This window comes from Polypterus senegalus, chromosome 17, assembly GCF_016835505.1.
Source record: "Polypterus senegalus isolate Bchr_013 chromosome 17, ASM1683550v1, whole genome shotgun sequence".
In the NCBI taxonomy this organism is placed as follows: Eukaryota; Metazoa; Chordata; class Cladistia; order Polypteriformes; family Polypteridae; genus Polypterus; species Polypterus senegalus.
The window spans coordinates 4,179,821-4,206,887 of record NC_053170.1 but is presented as its reverse complement, the minus strand read 5'-3'; the positions used below and the strand labels follow the sequence as shown (position 1 = coordinate 4,206,887).

General features: G+C 43.3%; 1 protein-coding gene across 1 annotated transcript; it reads right to left on the bottom strand.

Annotated features, from left to right (window-relative positions):
- Positions 1-26,800, bottom strand: myl4 (myosin, light chain 4, alkali; atrial, embryonic). The gene is made up of 7 exons (XM_039740015.1): positions 26,602-26,800; positions 11,075-11,102; positions 10,654-10,803; positions 8,030-8,203; positions 7,629-7,706; positions 2,451-2,494; positions 1-191 (listed from the first exon to the last, which is right to left on the bottom strand). The coding sequence occupies exons 1-6, from the start codon at positions 26,704-26,706 to the stop codon at positions 2,466-2,468; spliced, it is 564 nt and encodes a 187-aa protein (XP_039595949.1). The 5' UTR covers positions 26,707-26,800; the 3' UTR covers positions 1-191; positions 2,451-2,465.
- Positions 26,801-27,067: the final 267 nt, after the last annotated feature.

Sequence of the window (27,067 nt, the reverse complement as noted above, 5' to 3'; positions counted from 1 at the left end):
AACATTTTGAATGAACGCTCTCTTTATACAAGAGTCTTTTACACAGGCAGACAAGGAGCGGCGAGCAGCTCGAGAGGGTCTTGTTGGCACCTTTGGGTTTTGACAGTGAGAATTCTGAAGATGGGAGTGATGGCGGGTGTCGAGTCTGTCTTCTCTTCTGGCTGTTGTTTCTTTTATCACTAAGGAAGCGCCTAAAAATAAAGACAAAAAAAAAAAAAAGAAATCAGCGAAGTGTCGTCTGCAGCGAGCTCTTTGGATGAGTCACAAACTGGCACAGCTGCTCCAGTGACATTAGTGACATTAGATAATAGACAGAGTTCATCACTAACTCAGGGGGTAAGAAGGAATTGCTGGAAACGAGGGTAGGAGTCACACTAAGGCGGGATCAGGTGGCTGGGTGGGCTGAGAAGTGTAAAATATGGAATTAAGAAGAAAAAAGGAGAAATAAAGCAAAAGAACCGGAAGAATGAAATGGAAAATAAAATGAATAAAGGGGAAAACAATAAAGAAATTGAAGACTGAAATGGGAAAGGAAAAAGAAAAGAAACAAGAGGAAGGAAAGCAAAGAGGAAAAAAGGAATAGAAAGAAAAAATAATGAAAGAGCACAAAGGCACAAACTGAAAGGGAAAGAAATGACAAAGAAAGTAAAAACACATTGAAGGAAAAAGTAAGGAACGTAAAAAATAAAGGGATGAAGTGGGGGAGAAAAGAAATAAAAGAAAGCAAAAGCAAAGGGAATAAAAGACATGGCCACTGTGTGGAGTTCAGGACGACTGGCCGGTCGCTGCCTGATGGTGTGAAGACCCCATCTTGTACTTTACAAAGCTCAGCAGACAGGACAGCAATACCAGTTGTCGGCCCTCCAGCCTTCCATGGCTTCTTTTTTTCCTTGGCCCAACTTTTTGCCCCCTATTCACATTTCTTCACAGAGCAGTTGCTGCCCACCTCTCTTCCTCAATGGCCATATTAACATTGTAACTGCTCACTCATTTCCATCCATTTTTCACAAAGGCCCCAACCCCCCCGGGTCTATGGTGGCAGCGGGGAGCATCAAGGCAGACACATGTCCAGCTGGTCAATGCAAGTTCACCGTTGTGCTAAATGACTCTGTCTGGGCAGTTAAGCTGACCCTCGACTTGACCCACCACATGCCACGAGCTGTGGACCCCCCAGGCCTTGTCAAACTGTTGTGAAAATTTTCAGTCCAGCCTCAGGGCTGATATAAAAGGGCACCAGTCATGAGGAAGTTCGGGTTAAACCCACTCGTTAAGATGAGGAAGAAAATAATGAGAATGGAAAAGATCCACAGCCACTGTGATGGAGTCTGCAGTGTCAAACCATGCAAGCAGTTGCTGCCAAAAAAACGGGAAAGGAATAAAATAGGAAAAAAAAACAAAAAACGGCAACAGTAATTGAGGAGGACATCAGCAACTCCAGCGACAACAAATAAGAAGAAAGGACATCAGGGACAAATGTGACATGGCCAAAGCTTAACACAATTCGTTCAATGTGAAATAAATCCCAAAGTCAGAGTTCGCCTGAACTGAACACTTGGAAAGATCCTGTAAGGAACGCCCGGCAGCCCGACCCGGCCAGGATGCCCTAGGAATTGGAGGATTGGGACAAGGGAGCTTCTTTAGGACACTGCCTCCCCCAGAACGCTAGATGGCAGCCCCTCTGTGTTGCAGCGGTGCCTCAGATTTCCACAGAGTTAGGGTTCAGCGCAGCCATCTTGGGCGCCACCTGGTGTGAGAAGGGGGTTTGGGGCGTTGCAGAAAGGGCTAAGCTCTTTGGTTCAGCACTCCCACTACACCCAGATGTGCTGCCGGAAGAAGATCACCGGACACCTGGAGCACTTACTGGTACCCTATAAAAAGAGCCAGCTGCCAGAGTCGAGAGGAGGTGGTCAAAGCTTGTTGAAGGAAGGAAGGAAGGAAGGAAGGAAGGAAGGAAGGAAGGAAGGAAGGAAGAAAGAAAGAAAGAAAGAAAGAAAGAAAGAAAGAAAGAAAAGTGCTTTATATTGTGTGTTTATACTGTGCTGCTGAGGAAAACGATTTGTGAAGCTTTTCCCCGCCTAAATAAACGTGTTTGTTGCTGCACTTGTGTCCGTGTCTGTCACGTCGGGTGTTTGGTGGAGCAGTGCGCCCCCTGGAGGTCACAATCCAAAAAGACTTGAGAAAATGTTTACTTCGACTAGAGGTCGTCTGGCAGCAATAAAGTTTTGGATGCCACAAAAGTGAACTTTGTAGGTTCAAAAGGAATGGATTCATTCAAGCCTGACATCCGACAGATTTTTGGACAAATCAGACTCAAAAGTTGTATCTGTGCCTGGCTGAGTTTTCTGTAAGCGTCCCTTTGGAATCAGAGACTCGGCGTCCACAGATCACAATCTGCCCGCAACTCCCCAAACCTTAAATAACCCAAAGGCGCGAGCAGGAATTTTACTTACTTTAGTGTGGACGCTTCAGCCGGACATGATGTGCTTCACGAAAGCTGGAAAGAGAGCAAACAAGTCCTGAGAGAGGCGGCGATTACATCTCACAAAAGATAAGCAAAGCACCGCGTGTTCCAACATTAAATCAGATTAATGGAACAGGCACAGCCGCAGAAGGCGCTCCGCTAGAATGAACGGAAAATGGTGGGAAGCATTATGGGGTAAGGCGAGCCTCGTCAATCTTCTCTTTTCCACATGTCCTTCCAACGCATTTATCCCAACTGCCATTTGTCAAGTCACGTGTCTGGGACTCACGGATTATGTGGAAGCCAAATCCCGCCAGAAAAACAGCAAAAGTCCCCCGCGCACCTCCACCTGTCGGGCACCGCCGCCTGCCTTTATCTTAATGAGGAGGTGACGGGTTTGTCACGGATTCTGGCTTGCGCTCTATAGTGAAAGGCGCTATATATCCTCTCTTCGCAAATTCAATTATTTTAACAAGTTTGGACATCATTGAAAGACACTAAAAATCTGTCTTTTAGCACAAATTAAAAAATGCAGCACACTTTCTTTTCTACCTTGCAGTTAACCGATTTGTTATGAACTACAGTATGTAGAAAGAGCTGTAAACTCTTTTATTGCATATTAAAAATATTTGAACAACATTGAACACTTTCTTTCATTGCAAGTCCAATTATTTCAACAACGCTGAGTATTAAAATGAAAGACGCCATATATATTCTTTATTTTATTGCCAATTCAATTATTTAACATCATTATTTTAAAATGACGCTATATACACTCTCTTTTATTTCAAATTTAAAAAGGACTTTTATTTTTTGACAATGCCGTTAATTATTTTTATGAACTATGCACAAGGCACTATACTGCATTTACTGTAAGTTATGTTAGCGTCACTGGATAACAATTAAAAATGAAAGACACCATTTTTTTTCTTCGCAAATTTAGTTCTTTTAACAATGTTGGGTAACTTTAAAAATTAAAGACACTATGTGTTCTCTCTTTTATTGTAAATTCAAACAGCACTACGTATTCTTTTTTTTTTTTTTACAATGCAGTTAATTGGTTTATCGTGAACTATAGAAACGGCACTCCAACGGTATCTTTTACAGTATCTGATATGTCCATTTAATGTAAATGTAATTATTTTAGCAACATTAAAAAACGTTCAAAAAGTTTCCGCACCTTTATATTTTCGTTGGAAATGGTGAAGACGGGAGGAGTAGTAATTGGGCAATACAAATTTGGAACGACGTTGGGAAAATCGCATCGTAAACGAAGGTGACAATGCAGAAAAGTGACGTCATGTGTTTTTGAAATCCTTAATAAATAGAACTGGGTGTCATTTTGCTTGGCTTTTTTAATAAATAGATTAACAGAAAGTGCAGAAACGTTTTGAACGTTCCTCGTACTCCTGATTTTATTGTAAATTGAATTATTTTAACGACAATGGGACAGCATGTTCTTTGCAAATGTAATTATTGCAATCATTTTGCATAAGTTAAAACATGACACTGTATGTTCTTGCTTTTACTGAAAATTTAAAAACTTGCATAATTACAATTCAGGTAATTGGTTTAATTTTGCACTATTGCTATATAAATAAATTATATTATTATTGTCGCTCTTTTAAAAGGCAGTATATACCGTCTCTCTTTTATCCATCCATCCATTTTCCAACCCGCTACGCAGGGTCACGGGGGTCTGCTGGAGCCAATCCAAGCCAACACAGGGCACAAGGCAGGAAACAAACCCCGGGCAGGGCGCCAGCCCACCACAGTCTCTCTTTGACTGTAAATGTAATTATTTCAACAACACTGGACGACATTAATAATGAAAAACCCCATATATTGTACTTCTTTTTTTCCCTTTGTAAATTCAATCACATTAACCACTTTGGAGACCATTCAGAATGGAAGACCCTGTATGTCCCCCACTCGTTAGACAAGTGAATAAACAAGTAAAACATATTTATACAGCGCCTTTCACGGACATGACATCACAAAGTGCTGTGCAACAATAAAACACATAAAAGTGCAAATCAAATATAAGAAAACAAAAAGAAGTAAAGAGAAGAAATAAAATAGAATAACAGGAACAAAACAAAGACTGAGCCAAAAGTCCAAGCAGAGACGACTCGGCTGTGTCCCAAAGCCTGCTTTAACGTCTTCTTCTTCTTCTTTCGACTGCTCCTGTTAGGGGTCGCCACAGCGGGTCATCTCCTTCCATATCTTGCTCTGTCACTCCTGTCACCTGCATGTCCTCTTTCAGCACTTCCATAAACCTTCTCTTAGTCCTTCCTCTTCTCCTCTAACCTGACAGCTCTATCCTTAGCACCCTTCTCCCAGTATACCCCTCATCTCTCCTCTGCACTTGTCCAAACCAACTCCATCTCGCCTCTCTGACTTTGTCTCCCAACCGTCCAACTTGAGCTGACCCTCTGATGTCCTCATTTCTAATCCTGCCCATCCTCGTCACCCCCAATGCAAATCTTAACATCTTTAACTCTGCCACCTCCAGCTCTGTCTGCTGTGTCACCGTCTCCAGCCCATATAACACAGCTGGTCTCTCTACCATCCTGTAGATCTTCCCTGTCACTCTTGCTGATACCCGTCTGTCACTCTTCTCCACCCTGCCTGCACTCTCTTCTTCACTTCTCTTCCACACTCCCCATTACTCTGTACTGTTGATCCCAAGTATTTAAACTCCTCCACCTTCTCCAACTCTACTCCACTCATCCTTGCCATTCCATTCAGCTCCCTCTTATTTACACACATGTATCCTGTCTTGGTGGTCCTACTGACCTTCATTCCTCTCCAGCTCTCCAGGGTCTCCTCAACCAACTCCCTACTCTCCCTATAGATCACAATGTCATCAGCAGACGTCACTGACATCACAGGGGACTCCTGTCTAATGTCGTCTGTCAACCAGTATATCACCATTGGGGATAAGAAGGGGCTCAGAGCCAATCCCTGATGTAATCCCACATCCGTCACTCCTACCAGAGACCTCACCAAAATGCCTTACTAACAGAATCAAGTGAGTCAGCCGTGCGCCGCGCTAATGGAAGGCCATTCCAGAGCCTTGGCACAATGGACTAAAATGCACTTGAGCCGGGTATGAGGGATGATTAAGAGGCTCAGCTGCCCAGATCTGTGTGCCCACCAGGCTGTATGGCCAGTGATGTACTCGTGGGTTGGTTTGTCTGCTGGAAGCTCTATAAGTAAGCAGCAAAATTATAAAACAAATTCTAAAATAAGCGAGAAGCCAGTGCAATGGGTGCCAACTGGGAGTAATATGTGCCCCCCTGACTAAATTGAGTTTAAAGCCTAGCAGCTGCATTCTTGAATTAACTGTAGCCAGGAAAAGGAGGATTTCTTCAGACCAGCATAAAGGGCATTGCAGTAAGTCAAGACATGAAGGGGTAAGAGCGGGTACAAACCTCTCCGGTTCTGGCCTTGAGACTACAGCCCTTCAAATACGACTCGGAGTCCTGCCATGTGCAAACATTCGCTGATGTCACTGCTATGGTGGGCTGCATCAGGAGTGGGCAGGAGGAGGAGTATAGGAACCTAATCAAGGACTTTGTTAAATGGTGCGACTCAAACCACCTACAACTGAACACCAGCAAAACCAAGGAGCTGGTGGTGGATTTTAGGAGGACCAGGCCCCTCATGGACCCCGTGATCATCAGAGGTGACTGTGCAGAGGGTGCAGACCTATAAATATCTGGGAGTGCAACTGGATGATAAACTGGACTGGACTGTCAATACTGATGATCTGTGTAAGAAAGGACAGAGCCGACTATACTTCATTACAAGGCTGGCGTCCTTTAACATCTGCTATAAGATGCTGCAGATGTTCTATCAGATGGTTGTGGCGAGCGCCCTCTTCTACACGGTGGTGTGCTGGGGAGGCAGCATTAAGAAGAGGGACAAACTGGTGAGGAAGGCAGGCTCTATTGTAGGCACGGAGCTGGACAGTTTGACATCCGTGGCAGAGCGACGGGCACTGAGCAGACTCCTGTCAATCATGGAGAATCCACTGCATCCACTGAACAGGATCATCTCCAGACAGAGGAGCAGCTTCAGCGACAGACTGCTGTCACCATCCTGCTCCACTGACAGACTGAGGAGACCCCACACTATGCGACTCTTCAATTCCACTGGGGGGGTTAACGTTAATATTATACAAAGTTATTGTCTGTTATACCTGCATTGTTATCACTCTTTAATTTAATATTGTTTTTATCTATCTATCTATCTATCTATCTATCTATCTATCTATCTATCTATCTATCTATCTATCTATCTATCTATCTATCTATTATATAGTGCCTTTCATATCTATCTATCTATCTATCTATCTATCTATCTATCCATCTATCTATCTATCATATAGTGCCTTTCATATCTATCTATCTATCTATCTATCTATCTATTATATAGTGCCTTTCATATCTATCTATCTATCTATCTATCTATCTATCTATCTATCTATCTATCTATCTATCTATCTATCTATCTATCTATCTATCTATCTATCCATCTCAGTTTAGAAAGACTTCTTAAATGAAGGAAATGAGAGCAGCTAATAGGCCTGACATGTGAATTTGAAAATAACCCCTGGATTACGTAACTTTGACTTGACATTTGGAGAGAGGGAAGCCATCTTGGGACTAATCTCAGAGTGAAGGCTGCTTGTAGTTATGACAAAGCCAGTTATGAATCTGGCACCAGAAGTCAACCAAAATGGCCAATTTTTCACTCTGATTGGGTTCAAATGAGATGTAAAGCTGTACATCATCTTTATAAAGGTGACGTGAAATGCACTTAAAAGAGTTTATAATCTGAGAAACTCTAAAAATGCATAAGGAGAACAATACTATAGTCTGAGAACTGAACCCTGCGGCAGCAGTAAGAGACGTGAAGTCTGCAACACCCAGGACTAGAGTCCCTGTGATCCTCCATGTCTTTCCTGGAGAGTCTGCCAAGTCCCCGCTGGGCCTGCACTCATCCTGACTTTAATATTTTCATTGGCGACATGTTGATTTGGACCGGTACTGCTAGTCTGAATTCTAACATACATTCTGTACATGCAACAGTCAGGACCCCCCAAAACCCTTTAATTCACAGACTTCACAGACACAATGACATTTTCTCGCGTGCTCACCTTCATAGTTAACGCAGCCATTGGCGTCTTCCTGGCCCGCCATTAACTGTTCAACCTCAGCTTCTTTCATCTTCTCCCCTGGATAATTAAATGAATGTTAATTGGAGTGGTGCACAGGGGGCTCAGAGATGCTCAAAACACATTAAAGGAATTTGTGTGTTTTTTGCTTTGTTTTTATTACACCAACAAATTCCATTGTTCCCTTCATTCCAGAGCCACAAGACACAAAGCAGGACTGTCCTCCTCTGGTGGCACTTTGAGCCAAGTGACTGTTATAGAGAGTTTAGAAAAACCTGTGTGGTTCTACCTTTCTTATTTCACTCGGCAAATGACATTCGTAAAATGGCTAACAAAGAGCTAAATGATGAAAATGAGGGCATCAAATTGGCACAGCTACGTACCAAGAGTGGCGAGGACGTGGCGCAGCTCAGCTCCCATGACCGTGCCGTTTCCTTCCTTGTCAAAGACACGCAGGCCTTCCACAAAGTCCTCCATGGTGCCCTGGTCCTTGGACTTGGAGATGTGTTGCAGCATGGGGAGGAACGTCTCAAAGTCCAACATCTTTGTGTTCATATCTGTGGAGCCAAACACACACAACCAGCCAATTGTCACACAGAGACACCCACAAGCGCCAAAGAGTGTCACAAAGAGTAAAACATTTAATGTGCAGAAGGAATGATCTGGGATGAGGAGTACCATGAAATCAATGATAGGCACGCGTGCCCTCCACAATTATGAGTGCTCTGTGGGGGAGTGGGGCACAGCCGGGTGCAGAAATGGAGGACGGACAGACAGACGTCCCCTGGCGTCATTAATGAGGCCCCTCGCAAGACTACATTAAGAAAAAATGAAGACGCGGAGACCCATCAAGGCCTCGCTACTGAACAGCTGGCAGTCACCACTGCTCCTCAAATACGTAAGGAGAGCTGCTGGAGGGCAAGTAGCCATTAAAGAATCTAATCAGTCAGTTATGATAATTATGGTTTAAGTCTATATAGCGCCTTTTGTATTGGTTCACCTAAAATATATTTACTTTCCCACCAACCTATCTGTTGTATCCTTCCTTTTCACACTACTGTATTACATACTATACAGAGCCTTTCACACCCAGGGTGGCACAGTGGCGCAGTGGGTAGCGCTGCTGCCTCGCAGTTAGGAGACCCAGGTTCGCTTCCCAGGTCCTCCCTGCATGGAGTTTGCATGTTCTCCCACAGTCCAAAGACATGCAGGTTTGGTGCATTGGAGATCCTAAATTGTCCACTTGGTGTGTGTGCCCTGCGGTGGGCTGGCGCCCTGCCCAGGATTTGTTCCTACCTTGCACTCTGGGATTGGCTGCAGCAGACCCCTGTAGTTAGGATAGAGAAATTTTCATCTTGATTCTAATTCTACTTTTCCAGGTGTTCAAATAAATCCATGAGTTGCTAATTAGTGGGTCTGATGCTAAGGTGGTGTTTCACGATTCAGTGCTGCCTGCTTGTTTTTAATTGTCTCTCTATATTTAAAATGCAATGTCTGTCTGCCTGCCTGTCAGTCTGTCGGCTTTTCACGAGAGAACTACTTAACACATTTAGATCTGTTTTTTTTTTTTTTTCTAGAATTTGCTTGAACATCCCGGATGATTTTGTCATTTCTCTCATCGTGTTAAGTATCATAGTTCACTTGCGGTACCGATATATTTGCGCTAATCCAAAACAGAGGCTGCGGGCCGAGGGGAGGAGGAAGCGTGACGTCAGGAGTAGAGAGCTGGGCAGTGCCCTCCTCACTTACATGCCAGCCTCTGTTCGAGTCGCTCTGCCTCTGTGCTTTCGAGTGTTCTTTGCATCCACTTAGCTGTTTGCTTATTGATTTTTAAAGTTTATCCTACAGGTATTTCACTACTATGTGGGTGGAACCACAGGGGACGGCTAGTCATTAATAAGATACAATGAAGGGTGAGAAAGGGCAAAATATAATGAAATTAACAAAAGAGAGTTAAACATTTAAATCTACAGAAAAATTAGAAATATTTCTAACAATCTTAAAAATGTAAAAATCATGCTAAGAGAAGAGAAGAGCTAATGAAATGAGACCAGTGTGTTATTAGTTGTTGCCAGTGATTATGAATCTGGATGAAACAAAAAAACTGAAGCCACAGTGGGCCCCCAGGACTGACATTAAGAACCCCTGATACAGTGCCTTTCCTTTCTATAGCGCCTTTCATATCGATCCATGTGGTGCCTTTCCCTTCTATAGCGCCTTTCACATCGACCCATACAGTGCCTTTCCTTTCTATAGCGCCTTTCACATCGACCCATACAGTGCCTTTCCTTTCTATAGCGCCTTTCATATCGACCCATATAGTGCCTTTCCTTTCTATAGCACCTTTCACATCGACCCATACGGTGCCTTTCCTTTCTATAGCGCCTTTCATATCGATCCATGTGGTGCCTTTCCTTTCTATAGCGCCTTTCACATCGACCCATACAGTGCCTTTCCTTTCTATAGTGCCTTTCATATCGACCCATACGGTGCCTTTCCTTTCTATAGCGCCTTTCACATCGACCCATACAGTGCCTTTCCTTTCTATAGCGCCTTTCATATCGATCCATGTGGTGCCTTTCCTTTCTATAGCGCCTTTCACATCGACCCATACGGTGCCTTTCCTTTCTATAGCGCCTTTCACATCGACCCATACAGTGCCTTTCCTTTCTATAGCGCCTTTCATATCGACCCATATAGTGCCTTTCCTTTCTGCAGAGTTGTTCACTTGTTCCACAGTGTCTTCCTTAATAATCATATAGCGCCTTTCCAGTCAAACATTTTGCAGTCACTGTATGCCGCTGCAGGTCTCAGTTCTGCTGTCTAAATGACATTCCTGGTTGCCTCAGAAATTTCTAAACGTCTTTATCAGAACTTCATATTAATAATGACACCCTCATCTGGTTCCTGCATTTTTTATTTCTAAGTTGGAACTGTTCTTTTTTTTCTCTGCTTTTTGCTAAAAAATAATAAAAGCGTAAATGCAAACCAATATTACTGAGCCCACCTTCTGGTTTGGGTTTGCCCAGCACTTTAAGGACCTCGGCATTGGTGGGGTTCTGCCCCAGAGCCCTCATGACGTCGCCACACTGTGCGTAGGTGATCTTCATCTCTCCGGTGGGCGTCCTGTCAAACAGCATGAAAGCCTCCTTGAACTCTGGAAGACAACAAAACCAAGCAGCAGTGAGTTGGCAGCCTGACGTGGATCTGTGGCAACATGTTTAGTTATACTGGTCTCATATGTCCCTTCCATGGTGGGGACTGCTATGATGGCTACTGCTGATACATTAACATACAGGCCGGGCAGACATTTATTGTTCTACTTGTTCAGCCTCCATCAGCCGCAGAGATCAAATCTGCTTGGAGTTTCAAACACCTTCAGTATTTTATGGTCTAATCACATCAAGACAAGACATGGAGGAACTGACCTTCAATCTGGTCCGCATTGAATTCAATCTGAAAGACAAAGAGAACAAAATGTTATTGGAGGGCAGCTAAAGGGTGCAGGCTGTGGGGTTCAAGTCCACTCCTTCATATTTTAAAATGGTCCACAGGAACATAGCGGTGCCCGACTGATTTTATAATGTGGCTGCCAACTTCTGCTCTCATTTTAAACTCATTTAAAGGCAGCTTTGTATGTGAGCCCTGAGCGCTGGGGTGACAAGACAACAAGCAGATGTCAAAGTAGACGGGCATCTACCACAAATTCCAGTGAGGCCTCCTCAGATGTAGTCGGCGCTTATCAGGCAGCAAAGCAGGCAGAATGCACCTCTAGACCACAGGACAAGGATATATATATAGTAAAAGATGCCCCGGACACAGACAGACACTGAGACAGCCAGATGTCCAAAACACACACGTTTTACTCCTCAGCACAATACCACAGTGCACAATTAGCCACAATGCTCTCAGTCCTTTCGTTTCTTCTGCCTTCCTCTACTCCACTCCTTGCAAGCTCCATCCTCTTCCACCCGACTCCAGCTCACCGAATGGAGTGAGGCGGCCCCTTTCATGGCACACCCGGATGTGCTCCAGGTGCTCCTTGATGATCTTCGGGCAGCCCTTCCTGGTGTGGCGGAAGTGCTGCACTCCATGGCTCGGGAACCTAGTGGTGACCATAGACCCCCAGGGGGGCTGCCCTCTTACGTCCAGGGGAATATCTTGTCCCTGTCCCGGTCCTTGTTCCAGGCATCCCGGTGGGGCAAGGTCCCCGGTCGTCTGTCACAATATATATCTATAAATATATATATTGTCACAAGGGTAGCACGGTGGCGCAGTGGGTAGCGCTGCTGCCTCGCAGTTAGGAGACCCTTAAGGGTTCGCTTCCCGGGTCCTCCCTGTTTGGAGTTTGCATGTTCTCCCCGTGTCTGTGTGGGTTTCCTCCCACAGTCCAAAGACATGCAGGTTAGGTGCATTGGCGATTCTAAATTGTCCCTAGTGTGTGCTTGGTGTTTGTGCCCTGTGGTGGGCTGGCACCCTGCCCAGGGTTTGTTTCCTGCCTTGTGCCCTGTGTTGGTTGGGATTGGCTCCAGCAGACCCCCGTGACCCTGTAGTTAGGATATAGCGGGTTAGATAATGGATGTTCTTTTGGTTGCTGCACTGATTGTTAATTTATTTTGTTTTTTTGTTCTGTTTATTATCATTTCACTTGTATTTGGGAGGTCTGTGGGGCTTTACTGCACACTAAGAAGTTCATTTGTATTCACGTTTTAACGGAAGCCCTGACGACTCGCATTGTGTTTATTTATCTGTCTGTAATAAATCTTATTTACCGTATATACTCGCGTTTTAAGTTCTCCCGCGGATAAGTCCGGGCTTGATTTTATTGTATAATTTCCGGTATTTTATAATGTCAGTCATATAAGTTGAATGCAGAAAACTCACGCTATTGGTCCAAGAGATTACGATATGCTAACGCCCACCTGAGAGAGGAACCTCGGAGCACACGGCCTTCTTTTTTCTATGTATTGTGCCCACGTGACCACGCGGTAATACCCAAACTGTTTCGAAGCGACGTTTGCACTGATTTGTGTTTTTTGTATCACACGCCCTTCTTTATCGTAAGAGCATCCCTTATCTACGATGGAGTGTTCGATAAGAAGAAAATATGAAGCTGGTTTTAAATTAAAAGTTATTGAAGTGGCGACTGCGCTGCTGCAACAAAATTCCATGTGTCTGAGAAACTGGTGCGAGATCGGAGGAGCCAAGCAGATTAAAAAATGAAAGTGTCGTATTTTCGAACGGGCGTATTAGTCGGGGTCTCATTTTATGATCGATTTTTTTACGCGAGTATATAAGGTATACGACTTCATACATTCAGGAGCATTTATTATATTAAATGCTGCAAGATGGAGAATTAGATGCAGAGATAACCCCGAGAGTGTAGGGTGGGTGGAGGAACTGGAAGAAGGCATCAGGAGTATTATGTGATCGAAGAATTAAGGCAAGAAGTGTGGATTTTAGGGTCAATACAAGACCAGCTATGATGTATGGAGTGGAGACGTGGGCAGTAAGTTAAAGAGGTCGGAAATGAGAATGTTGAGTAAGAAATGGGGTACAACAAAAGTGGGAGAGAAATCTAAGAAAGAACAGGAAAGTAGGCTGAAGTGGTACAGATATGTGATGAGGAGAGACAAGGAGTATGAGGGCAAAAGAGTGACGGGAATGGCAGAGCAAGAGAAGAGAAAGTGAGGAAGGATACAAAGATATGAAGGAAAAAATCTGACTGGGAAAAAGACGCAGGACTGGGATCTCTCATTAGGAAACATCCTGTTAATATTCACTCGTACGCAGATGACACTCAGTTATACTTTTCTTTTAGATCAAATGAAGTTTCTCTGATGTTGTCTTTAATTAGTTGTGTTAGTGAATTAAATGAGTGAATGAATGAGAACTACTTGTCTTTAAACACACCGATAAAACAGAGATGTTAATTATTGGAGGTGATGACGCCGATCACAACGATATTCTGTCATCATTTAACTCAGCTGGAATCTCCATTAATTTCACTAAATCAGCCTGCAATCTCGCTGTTCTCTTTGACTCTAGCAGGTCATTTAAAGCGCACATCACAAAGTTGTCCAAAATCAGGTTTCTTCCATCTTAAAAATGTTAGGAAATTAAAGAGCTGTTTAAATAAACAGGATTCTGAGAAATTAATTAATTCATTTATCTCTAGTAGGATTGACGACTGCAATGCGGTGTTCACTGGCTGTTCAGACTGTTCTTTATTCAGCCGCCAGTTAATCCAAAGTGCTGCTGCAAAAATTATTACAAGAACAAGAAAATACGAACACATCACTCCAGTTCTTAAATCCTTACACTGGCCCCCGGTTAAGTTTAGGGAAGGTTTCAAAATCTTCCTTTTAACATATAAAGCATTAAATGGCCGAGGTCTGGCTTACTTGTCTGAACTTATCATGACTTACAAACCTGAGCGCACATTAAGATCTCAAGATGCCGGTCTGTTTAGGATTCCAAGGATTAATAAAATAACAGGCGTAGGTCGAGCTTTTAGTTACAGGACCCCCCTAAACTGTGGAGTGGTCTGCCTGCTGCTATAAGAGATGCCCCTTCACTCTCAGGCTGAAGACTCACGACTTCAGTTTAGCACACCCTGACTAGAGCTGCTGATCAACTGTAGAGACTCCATCTCTGCTGTCAGTCATTAGCACTAAAACATCAGTAACATGACAGTTAGAATTAGTTACTAACCCTCACCTATTCTGTTTCTCTTCTTGGTACTCAAATGTGGCACTTGGTGCCATGGCCCACCTGCCAAGTTGTTTTGCCTGCCTGATGTAAAGTCATTCCTGGTGGAGAATCGAGGGAATCATGGGAAAGAGGGGTCCTTTCATCAGATTGGCTGGCCCAGCACTGTTTCAGCTGTGGAATGGCCAAACGAGGGAGGCAGCTTGATGGCCGAGGTCTCCAGGACTCTAAAAATATCCAAATCATATTATGGGATATCATCTACTGTTAAATTCTGCTACGTACTTCTAAAATTTTGTTATACTGTATCTGTTCTGTGCATTGTATTGTATTGACCCCCTTCTTTTTAACACCCACTGCACGCCTAACCTACCTGGAAAGGGGTCTCTCTCTCTCATTGAACTGCTGTTCCCGAGGTTTCTTCCATTTTTTTTCGTGCAAGGTTTTTTTTGGGAGTTTTTCCTTGTCTTGTTAGAGAGTCAAGGCTGGGGGGCTTTTAAGAGGCAGGGTCTGTTAAAGCCCATTGAGGCACTTCTTGTGTGATTTTGGGTTATACTAAAATAAGTTGTGTTGTATTGTATGGAAAATGTTGGTCAGGCACATCGACCCCATGTTGATGTGGTTAAAGAAGAAGAAAAAAATAGTCCACCATATAAAAGATGCCAGGCATGGTGGTCCCGTGGAAGGTGGCACTGTATATATATATATATATATATATATAGTGGCACATCAGTTAACACATGCACATATGGACTTCACTGGACCCTGGGCACATGACCACACTGACCCTTACTGTAACTTGCAGTTGGGCCTCCTCACATGACCCTCCAAGACACTTGACAAGTGACCTTTCGGTAAAATGAGACGTTCAGCTGACGCTGAGACTGAAGGAGGCCAACACAAACAACTGGCTCTCGTTATGTTAGGAGCACAAGAGCCCGTCGAGGAGGGTCATCAAGTTACAGAGATGGCAACAGTGGACAGAAGGCATTATTTCAAAGCAGGCTGTCAAGGTCACGGCTGAGGAGCAAGTCCATCGCACGTCTAATAATAACGTGCCACCTCAAAGGGATTAGCGAAGAAACTTTATCTCGAGAAAGGGGCGTCCTGAGGAAACAATGGTGATAATAAAGAAGAAGGGCCCGTGCAAGAGTTAAAAGCAACCGGAATGGGGAATGGGGGTGCAGGAATTGGGCCTTGGCTGGTTTTGGTCTGCTGTAAAAATAATTAACGTTCACGTACATCCAGTTTGTAGGCCTGCATTATCTATACTCTTAAAAGTGCTGGTTCTTTACTGGCTCATGTTGCTCCTCGGAGAGCCATTGCTTGACAAACAGCCATTTCATTCTTTGCACATGACGTTAGTATGCTGGGCTTTGAAGACGTTCCGAATATGTGGACAAAACAGAAATCTTTAATGTCTACTGCGTGACCCAGAAGGATACAACAAACCAAGAAAACCCAAACTTGGCCTGTGTGGTTGTACATAGCAGGAAACCTCTTACAGTCAGTTACTTCTCTTATGTATCCATGGCTCTTTGTGGAAGCTGTTTTGGCCTAAATAAATAAAGGATCTTTCCGGAACCTTCATGCGGACGGTTCTTTTGGGAATCAAAAATGGTTCCCCTATGACAGACATTCTCAGTCACAGGCCTGGGGAACCACAGAGGCTGCAGGTTTTCGTTCCAATCAGTTTCCTGTTCAGAAGATAACGAAACGTTGATTATTTAATTCAATTGTTTGTTAGAGTTTTCATTCCTTTAAGGTATTTGTGTTATTAAATGAGTTTATTTAATTTGACTCTTCTGTCTGTTTGTCTGTCTGGGTCTAATCTTTAAACCCACTTTTGGCAAAGTGAATTTCTTCAAAAGTTTGCCGACGTGTTCGTTATCGATGACAATACAATAATCCATCAAACTGATGCAATTACGTAACACATTTCCCCGTAAGCAAAGGTTACGCGATTCCAATTAACGCACATACAACAATGACGGAGAGGGAATAAAGTGCGATATCGGAGCATACAAGTGAGAGACACGTCGGTTTGCCCCCACGTGCCTCTTCCAGTGAGTGGAGTGGGTCCCGACTTTACTGGTTTACCTTGCGATGGAGTAGCCGCGATGATGACGGCGAGGACGTATTGCCGTTCTATTGTCGATATTTTGTTTTTGCAGGGACTGAGCGCTAATCCCATAACAGCCTGAACTGTAAATGAGAGACCAAAATATAATTCTTTGTAGTATTCAAATAGTTCGGCAAAGGAGACATTATGCAATACTTTTAAAGAAGGTTCCAGCCACTGTAAAAAAAAACAAAAAACCTCACACTGTTCGCCCATTGCAAGGCTGCGCTCAGATCTCAATCCGGGTGTTTTGCCGTGTGGTGGGTGTGACAACGCGCTGTAATCAGCGCATACTCCGAAACGTCCTCCTCCGTTCACGAAAAATGATTTATAAAATACTTAAAAAGTAGAAATATTAAATATATAAAATTATTTTTTATATCGGTGGCGCAGTGGGTAGCGCTGCTGCCTCGCAGTTACGAGACCTGGGTTCGCTTCCTGGGTCCTCCCTGTGTCGAGTTTGCATGTTCTCCCCGTGTGAGATGCACTGGCGATCCTAGTGTGTGCTTGGTGTGTGTGCCCGGCTGGCGCCCTGCCCAGGGTTTGTTTCCTGCCTTGTACCCTGTGTTGGTTGGGATTGGCTCCAGCAGACCCCCGTGACCCTGTATTCGGATTCAGTGGGTTAGAAAATGGATGGATGGATGGATATACATATACACATCTACATATATATACATATATACACATATCAACATATATATACACATACATATACATACAGATAAATATAAATACACTCACCTAAAGAATTATTAGGAACACCTGTTCAATTTCTCATGAATGCAATTATCTAATCAACCAATCACATGGCAGTTGCTTCATTTAGGGGTGTGGTCCTGGTCAAGACAATCTCCTGAACTCCAAACTGAATGTCAGAATGGCAAAGAAAGGTGATTTAAGCAATTTGGAGCGTGGCATGGTTGTTGGTGCCAGACGGGCCGGTCTGAGTATTTCACAATCTACTCAGTTACTGGGATTTTCACGCACAACCATTTCTAGGGTTTACAAAGAATGGTGTGAAAAGGATGTGGTGGAACGGGAGCTTCGTGCCCTGGATGTGCATCCCACAAATCTCCATCAACTGCAAGATGCTATCCTATCAATATGGGCCAACATTTGTAAAGAATGCTTTCAGCCCCTTGTTGAATCAATGCCACGTAGAATGAAGGCAGTTCTGAAGGCGAAAGGGGGTCAAACACCGTATTAGTATGGTGGTCCTAAAAATCCTTTAGGTGAGTGTATATATACACACATACACATACATACACACATACATATATATATATATATACTGTACTGTATATAGCAAAATCCCCGCACTTCACAGCAACGAAGAACTGCTTTTAAATTTTTATTAAGAAGAAAAGAAAACCTTTTTAAACTGAGGGAAAAGATCCCAATAACTATCTGTTAAGGATCTCTTTGTATAGCACGTTGTCAGTTCAGCAGTCTGGTTGTAATATGACCAAGCTGTGCACTGAGCTCACTCTTGAGAATGCGACGTCTAGTTTTGTCCAGGAGGAAAGCAATGCTGCCTCAAATCAATGGCAACCTTTTGTAGGGTCTGTCCCTGAGACTTATTACTTGTCATCGCGCAGCAGAGCCTTACTGGAAATTGGAGGCATCTGAATTGAAATGGGAGATCAGAGGGTATAACGGTGACGTGAGGAATACATTGAGTGTGGAGAAACTCTAGAGACAGCGTGTGTATTAACTTGTGCATTTTTCTGTGAGTATTTGGTGGCAGCGTGACGAAGGTGTTTCCGCAAGACCGCGTTAGCTGTGGAGCTCAGCTCGGAGCATATTCTTTTCCCACCTTGTCAATTGTGTAATGCGTTTTTTGAACAGGTTTGATGCATGGAAGTGATCACTCGTACTGCGTTCAGTCAGTTCACGTGAGCTGCTCTCTTGTGTGATTTTGTGATATCCACGGCTTTATTTAATGTTAGCTAAGACCCGGCACTTAAAAGTTTCTCGCTACAGCAATTTGAACTCCGTTACAAAGTGATCCAAAGTCTCGTTTATACCTCGTGTCTTCTCATTAAACTTGTATCTCGCAAATAAAGTATTTGGAGTTTTTCTTCAGCGCTCTTTGGGAGCTCTTCCTTCTTTTCTATGTACTGCGGTCACAGTCAGTTCACGTGATTACGTGGGAGGCGTGATGATGCGACACGCAACTCCGCCCCTCACGGCCGTCGAGCTAACGTCCATTACAGTATATGGAGAAAAATAGGTTCCAGTTATGACCGTTACGTGTAGAATTTCGAAATGAAACCTGCTTAACTTTTGTAAGTAAGCTGTAAGGAATGAGCCTGCTAAATTTCAGCCTTCTACCTACACGGGACGTTGGAGAATTAGTGACGTTGGAAAGTTCAATATGGCCGCCGACAGTGGTGTCATACCACCGAAATAAGTACATACATCGATTTCGGTTAACGCAGGGTAGCCGCCTACCAAATTTTGTGAAGATGGGGCCATAAATAAGAAAGTTCAATATGGCGGACGTTGTCAACCTTTATTGACTGTTACGTGTAGAATTTCGAAATGACCTGCTTAACTTTTGTAAGTAAGCTGTAAGGAATGAGCCTGCTAAATTTCAGCCTTCTACCTACACGGGAAGTTGGAGAATTAGTGACGTTGGAAAGTTCAATATGGCCGCCGACAGTGAGTGTAATACCACCGAAATAAGTACGTACATCGGTTTCGGCTAGCGCAGGGAAGCCTCCTACCAAATTTTGTGACGATGGGGCCATAAATAAGAAAGTTCAATATGGCGGACGTTGTCGACCTTTATTGACTGTTTTGACTGTTACGTGTAGAATTTCAAAATGACCTGCTTAACTTTTGTAAGTAAGCTGTAAGGAATGAGCCTGCCAAATTTCAGCCTTCTACCTACAAGGGGAGGTGGAGAATTAGTGATGAGTCAGTGAGTCAGTCAGTCAGTCAGTGAGGGCTTTGCCTTTTATTAGTGTAGATCAACTCTCGGCAGTGGCCAGCAGGGAGGCCATGCAGCACATGCGTACGGGCGCCGCTCTCATTCCCTGCCACTTTCCCAGTCACTTCCCCTGGCTATTCGTACCTTAAGCAGGGCCGGATTAAGATGAAATTGGACCCGATGCTGCAGTGTAAAAAAGGCCTATTTTTTCTCGACATTGGCGCCTGTACATTCGACTCTCACCGTACACGCGCACTCAGACCGACCAAGGAGCCTTAACTGCTTATGACGCAACCAGCCAGCCTTTATTGAACACGAATAATAATAACGACGTCGTATCGTAACAACTCGAGATTAACATCAACATTCAATAGCAACTGTCTGAAAAGTGCACTTAATGCAGAAAACCTAACAATGAAATACACAACATTTCACAATTCTCTTACGAAACAGAGTAAGAAAAAATGAATTTGCAGAGACATTGGGTCAGAGTGACTCAGTTCAGGCTCTTGAGGGTAAAAATTTGTCCCCGATTTAAATTTCATAATAGACCAGAATCCTGTCGAGGATTTTAAAAAATTCTAAACATCCATGCTGGGCCTGCGGGCCGGCTTTTAATTTTACCTTTACAGATAACCATTTACATAGCCATCCACTTTTACTGTACAACTAACTTTCAAGGTGAAAAATTTACTACGTGGCACTTACTGAACAATAATAGAGTGACACGAATCCCCAAGATATTGTAAAAAAACGCAGCTAAATTACTAAGTAAACCGTTTAATGTAAAATTGATAGCATTAACTTGAAATCTTCAGTTAACAATAAACACAGTGACATTATTGTTACGTTACAGCGCAAAGAACAATAGTAACTGTATAATAAGTAACGCTGTGTCTAGGCGTCCGAAAATGGAACTCCAAATTTCATTCTAAGAATTATTTTGAGGTAAATATAGCAAAGGAAAACTGTTCAGCTTCCGGAAAATTCTCATCTGTTTTCATCTGGGCCTGTTTCAGGAATGGGCCTAATGCTGCACCATCAATAGCACCCACCTTCATCAGGCCCTGATCTTAAGTCTTCAATCTGTCTCAAGAATGATTTAAGTGCCAGCTTAAGTAAAAAAAAATCAAGGAACACGTATTAAGTAAATTGCAAGACAGACACTGACTTAATCAGTTTTAAAGTGAAAAGATGCCAACGAAAGAAGAGAAGAAGTGGGGCGCTAGGGTGGAGGAAAGAAGAGCTGCTCGGGAAGGAACAAGCGTATCAACCTCTGAGCAAACGTACAGAGAAAGAGGATGAAGACTATGAACGATCAGGTCAAGTGTATTCACTGCACGTCATCGTGTAGTTCGCCATAACTGATATTGTGTGATGGGCACAGAGAGCTGGTCAAGTGGCGGCTTGTTTCGTGTCTCACTATTATTTGGCTGCTGATTAAGGAAAAAGAAAAGGGGCCTGAGTCAAGTTAATTAAAATAAAGGCAAAAGAAGTTAATTAGCAGCCGAAACCAGTCACTAAATTAAAAAGATGGTTAGAATGAAAACCTGCAGCCACTGTGGCCCTCCAGGATAGGAGATTGATACCCATGTTCGAAATTGTTAAATTAAATTAAGCCTCCATCCATCCATCCATTTTCCAACCCGTTGAATCCGAACACAGGGTCATGGGGGTCCGCTGGAGCCAATCCCAGCGATCACAGGGCGCAAGGCAGGAACCAATCCCGGGCAGGGCGCCAACCCACCGCAGTAAATTAAGCCTTAAAAGTATATAACTTTGCTAGCAAATAAAAGGGTTGTGATTAAGAAATTGGTTGAAGTGAAAACCTATAGCAAGTGTGGCTCCTCAGGACCTTGGCACCTTTATTTATTTATTTATTTATTTATTTATTTTAAAGAGAGACGACCCAGGAGGAAATGCTGCGAAGGCAAATCTGTCAGAAAGTCACTTTTATCGCCATATCGCCATTAAGCTTAACGAGTCATCTTTGCTTAAAAAGCCCCTAAACATGTGACAGGTGTGCCCTCTGGCATGAATCGAACTGAGTAGGGCAGCGGTTCTCAACCTGTGGGGCGGGCCCCCCTTGGGGGGCGCAAAGTAACAAAAAAGGGGGGCGCGAAGATGTGAAAAAAAGAAAACAAGAATCAAAAATATGAAAAAAAAAATCTGTTGAAACCAAAACAAATTAACTTAAGCTGCATTCTGATACAGAAAAATAAATATAGAGTTAGATAAACGTCGATAAAAGTTAAGTAGGTATAATAAAATATGTATCTACATTTCAAAAAAAATGTAGGGGGGGGTGGATTATGAAAACTCGGGTTGCAAATACTTAAAAGTTGAGAAACGCTGGAGTACAGATCTCTGAGTTGGCAGTGCTGCTACTCGCTGCGCCAACACCCTGCCACCACATTCCGGGCTATTGTTCCTTCTTAAAGGATTAATAAAATTGCTGTTGGCATTCGTATCTAAAGCTTCTAAATACAATGGCGCTGTAAAAGAATGTGAAAGCGGAAGAGTTCATCTTAACAATAATCAAGGACGAAAGCAGATTATCTCACGCGCCGGACTGTCCGCTCGGCTTTAGCGGACTTCAGGCACCTGCTGCTGGCAGCTGTTCCCATCCATAAATACAAAGAATGAAAGAAACGCCATTGGGCTCTAATGACTTTGTCAGCGCCATTTAATCACAATGTAATCATAAAAAGATTATTAATCTTAAAAGACAGGCATATCCAACTGAGCTTTATCAACTTGTAATCCACCTATCCAGCCACTTCCTGAATCTGCCTAATTTAACTCGCGGTCATACACTCTTAAAAATAAAAGGTGCCAAAGTGCTTCTTCAGAGCAATGCCTCAGAGGAACAAACTTTCCAAGAAGAATCTTCCACAAGAATGTTCCAGAAAGAATGTTTATTTTTGTAGATCCCTGACATGTTCCACAAATAGCGACGAATGGACGGTAACAAACGTGTTGAATACAAATTGATTCCTGATTTTAAAAGTCTACACAGTAACACAGACTAAGTTCAGGATTGCTTGATCTGTTAGTAACCTGTTAGGCTTTACTTATCATACATTTCAGACTTTTGTTTTCTGCACCTGCTAGGAACTTTTTTCAAGCCCAAAGAAACAATTTAATATGTGAAGAAACTTCCCCAGAATGAAATGATTCTTTCCCAGGAACTACACAACCCAGTAAAGTGCCGTTACAGAACCAGATTTTTTAAGAACGCAGCGTACACCACCAGATTAGTCAAACTGACATTTTAAAAGCCACCCATCGATTTCCCGAATCGGTTTAGGAATCTGCGTAAATGTATTTTAGATTGCGAAGTCCGTCGTTTTAATGATTTGCCTCTTCGTGGAATCTGCACTGAAAAAAGTATAACATTGATGTTGTTCATTCGACGTAACTTTTCTCGTTCAAGTAACTTAAGATTAGTCATTTAGTGTTGTAGCTTGAAATATTTGGTTTCAGATCTCAATCAAAGTAAAAAAAAAAAAATGTTTGTACCAAAGTAAGTTATCCACCCATCCATTTTCTAACCCGCTGAATCCGAATACAGGGTCACGGGGGTCCGCTGGAGCCAATCCCAGCCAACACAGGGCACAAGGCAGGAACCAATCCTGGGCAGGGTGCCAACCCACCGCAGGACACACACAAACACACCCACACACCAAGCACACACTAGGGCCAATTTAGAATCGCCAATCCACCTAACCTGCATGTCTTTGGATTGTGGGAGGAAACCCACACAGACACGGGGAGAACATGCAAACTCCACGCAGGGAGGACCCGGGAAGCGAACGCGGGTCTCCTAACTGCGAGGCAGCAGTGCTACCCACTGTGCCACCATGCCGCCCCAAAGTAAGTTATGGTGGAGGGAATAAACATAAAAACACCATTTCAGTTAACCTGATATTTTAAGTTGTTCGTGTGCTGCTGTGTTTAAAGGCCGTTTGTATTTTCTTCCAGTCGAACTTTCCAACTGCCTAAAAAAAGGAGAACACTTTCCCGAGTGGAGTGGATGTGACTGTCCAGGTCTGGTCATTTTCAGCAGCAGACTTTTATAACGGAGGATTTCTGGTAAATAAACCTTTTAAGTATAAGAACTCGTAATAAAACATACTTTCAAGAAAGCTGTACAAATCCATCCATCCATTTTCCAACCCACTGAATCCGAACACAGGGTCACGGAGGTCTGCTGGAGCCAATCCCAGCCAACACAGGGCAGGAACCAACCCACCGCAGGACACACACAAACACACACTAGGACCAATTTAGAATTGCCAACCCTCCTAACCTGCATATCTTTGGAAGCCTGGAGGAAACCCACACAGACACGGGGAGAGCATGTAAGCTCGGGCCTGCGAGGCAGCAGCGCTACCACTGCGCCACCGTGCCGCCCCGCTGTACAAATGCTTAATAATTTTTTGTTGTATATTTAAGATTTACACTGCAACATGCTTGTGTATTTGCACTAGATTTTTAAATAAATGTAAAAAGTACAGCATTGGAATGTGTTATGTTCATAATATTTCTAATAGCATAAAAACAGGTTACGACTAATAAACCATTTTAAATTGTAATAACTTAAAAAACAGATTTACTTCATTATAAAACAAGTGAATTGCACCTAATCACTCGAAATGATTTGCCTCAACTTAAAAATTGTGGGTTTAATAAGATAAAAAGAATTATATTGGTTCAGACTGAAACCATTAAGTGTGAATCATTACCTTAATTATTTTAAGTTGAATGGAGGTTATACTTTTTTAAGTGATAGAGAACGGAAGTGGACGGCATCTTAGCGTGAGAAAACTTAATCGAATATCAAAGTTGGTAGACCTGAGCATCCCGGGCACCTCGGCGCAGGTTTTTTTTTGTGCTGCTTTTCCACTTCACACATCAGGATGCCCGGCTGTTGAAGTGACATTGTGGACATTGGGCTTGGGATGGGACGAATTTAAAAATATAAAACTCACGTATTCGGTAACCGTAAAGGCACCCATAAGACAAGTCACTTAGTTTCAGATTCGGTCATTTTCTTAGAGTTGGACAAGGGTGCAGATTCTCTGTAAAAGAACTCAGTACGCTCGGTGAAGTGGGCACCGGGGGCGTCTCGGACTTACAATGCTCTACATGAACACGTTGACAATTCTGACACACTGAGTAACTCTAAGGAATAAAACCAAACCAATGCAGACAATCAAAGCCACTCCTATAATACATTTTGTTTCTTGTGTTCTTTAAACACACCTCATACACTTGCTGGAGGCTTATTGCGATGCCACCGTGCTATCTACGACTACTTGTATACGAGAACTGCATTGAACTGGAAAGTCCCATAACGCCACTCATATCGTTATTTTAACTTTTAATGCTAAGTGATATATTAAAAGTACTACGCTTGCACAAATTGTGTCTGCTTCATCCAGGTTCTGCCTAATTTACCTGGCACACTTACTCTTAATGGCGTCTTGATGTTTTCAGGGATTGATATGCTGAATTATATCTCTGCCTCCTCCACGGAAAATTGACCATCTGCCTCAATATGTTTGGTTCCAAAAACTACATTTTTGTTTTCAGAAATGTACATTCTGTGCTTTTTCTGTCAGTTAAACAAGCAAAGACAAACGCGTGACTACAGAGAGCCGTCTCAGAACTAGACACCTTGACATCGCGCTTGCGCAGTGCCGAGTTCTTAAGTTTCGCGCCATAAATACAGACATCTGATTGGTCCGACATTTCCTGTTTGGAATAGAATGGATATGATTGGTGATTTTTTAATGTTAAATATTTGCGCGCCAAAGTGCACTCTCTACAACTACTTGCATTATGATCAGTAAATAAACTGAGAAACGAGTCATGTTAAAATTAGGAATAAAAGAAAAAAAACAAAGACTGGGATTTGAATCCACAATTAGTCGATCCTTACGTCTCTCATACACACGTAAAGCAGCAGTGCCACCTTGTAAAGCGTCCATCCATTTTTCAAACTCGCATGTTCATTTCAGTGTCACTTTTTTCGCGACACCATTGAGGGAAACACATACATCCACAGTCAATCACAATTTAGGGCTGACATTTAAATTTCCCCTTGGGATTAATAAAGTGTCTATCTATCTATCTATCTATCTAACCTGCAAGCTTTGGGATGTGAGCGGTGTACCCAGTGAAACGCCCACTCTGACACCAGGAGAACATGCGCACATCACGCAAGTAACATCCCGACTTGGGATTCAAACACAGGACACTGGTATTGAGGCAGGCATTTAGTAAAACACATTAAGTGTAAGCAGGTAACCGTCAAAAAGAAGGCCAGGGTTGAGATTCGGATCTTTTGGAATTTACGCAGACTCTTTACCGTATCGTTCGTGTCCCGGCGTTGAGAGGTCCTTTAAAGTTCAATTCAACGTCTTCTGTTATAGAATGACCCAGCAGACTGCGCATATATCCAGATATATTTTAAATGACCACAACATTCACAATTCCGATAGGAATTACGTAAAATAAATGTGCCTGGCAAGTGAATTTGCCGAGCTGGCTTTTTCAATGGCGGAGACATTGGCGCTCATTACACCCCGAGAGACCTGCATTTGGCAAATCGCCCCGGAAATTTCGTTTAATTAATTGCGGATCAAATGACATTCAGAATGTGCCTTTTCAACATAACATCGCCCTGTTTGGCATTTAAGGACCATAACTGCTATTGACACCCATGAAAACACGTATTGCTTCCAACATTTATTTTTGGCTTAATTTCAAACCGTACGAAGCAAATACAACAGACGTCGTTATTACAAACGCTGAAGATCTCCAGCCGCTTCTTTGAATCACAGGTCACCCACCCGTACCGCCCCATTCTGACCATGAGCGACAGAAAAGGGAGCCCTTCATACCCACTGCCACACAGTTCGCCCCCTGCGAATTCTGCCCTCTCGTTTAGAGCCCGGGCTGACTGATAACCTCCCTGCGATGGACTGGCATCGCGTCTAGTTTTGCATTGTGCCAGCGATGTGTTAACTGTGCGCGTCAGTTCGACTATGCAAGAGGTCTCTAAAAATGGGTGGATGGCCATTGTTTTCGTGGAAACGAGAACCAGCACGAAGGAATTTAACACTTTCATATAATAATCCTCACAATTGCATCAACCATGAGGATCATCGGGGACTTACGGTGACACTCTTTGGGTCGAATTCGGGTTCCTTGGGGGGCTCAGGCTCTGGAGCGGGCGCAGGTTTAGCTGCCTCCTTCTTAGGTTCGGGCTTCTTTGGGGCCATGCTGCTTCTTCGGTCGGTGTCTTCTACGAGCTGCGCTGGAACAAAAAAAAGGTCCTGGACGAAAGAGTGAGCGACCCTCCTCTGCTTTTATACCAGTCCGCTCCTCCGGCACCGGAGGGAGGCCGGCCGGCCAGCTGAAGGGGTGCCCGCTACTTACTATAAAAGGAATGGAGTCTAAACAGAGTTCCTGTTGGACAATTGTCCATTGTCGTCAGCTCCTTTCACCTGGGCGATGACGGTTGACAGCTTTATCGGTAATCAAGGCAGCAGATTCTTGTTGTTTTTAATTATTATTTTAATCTCTTGACAGATGCGTTTAAAAAGCGGTAATATGAAAGGAACTCTCTAATTGGGCATCGCA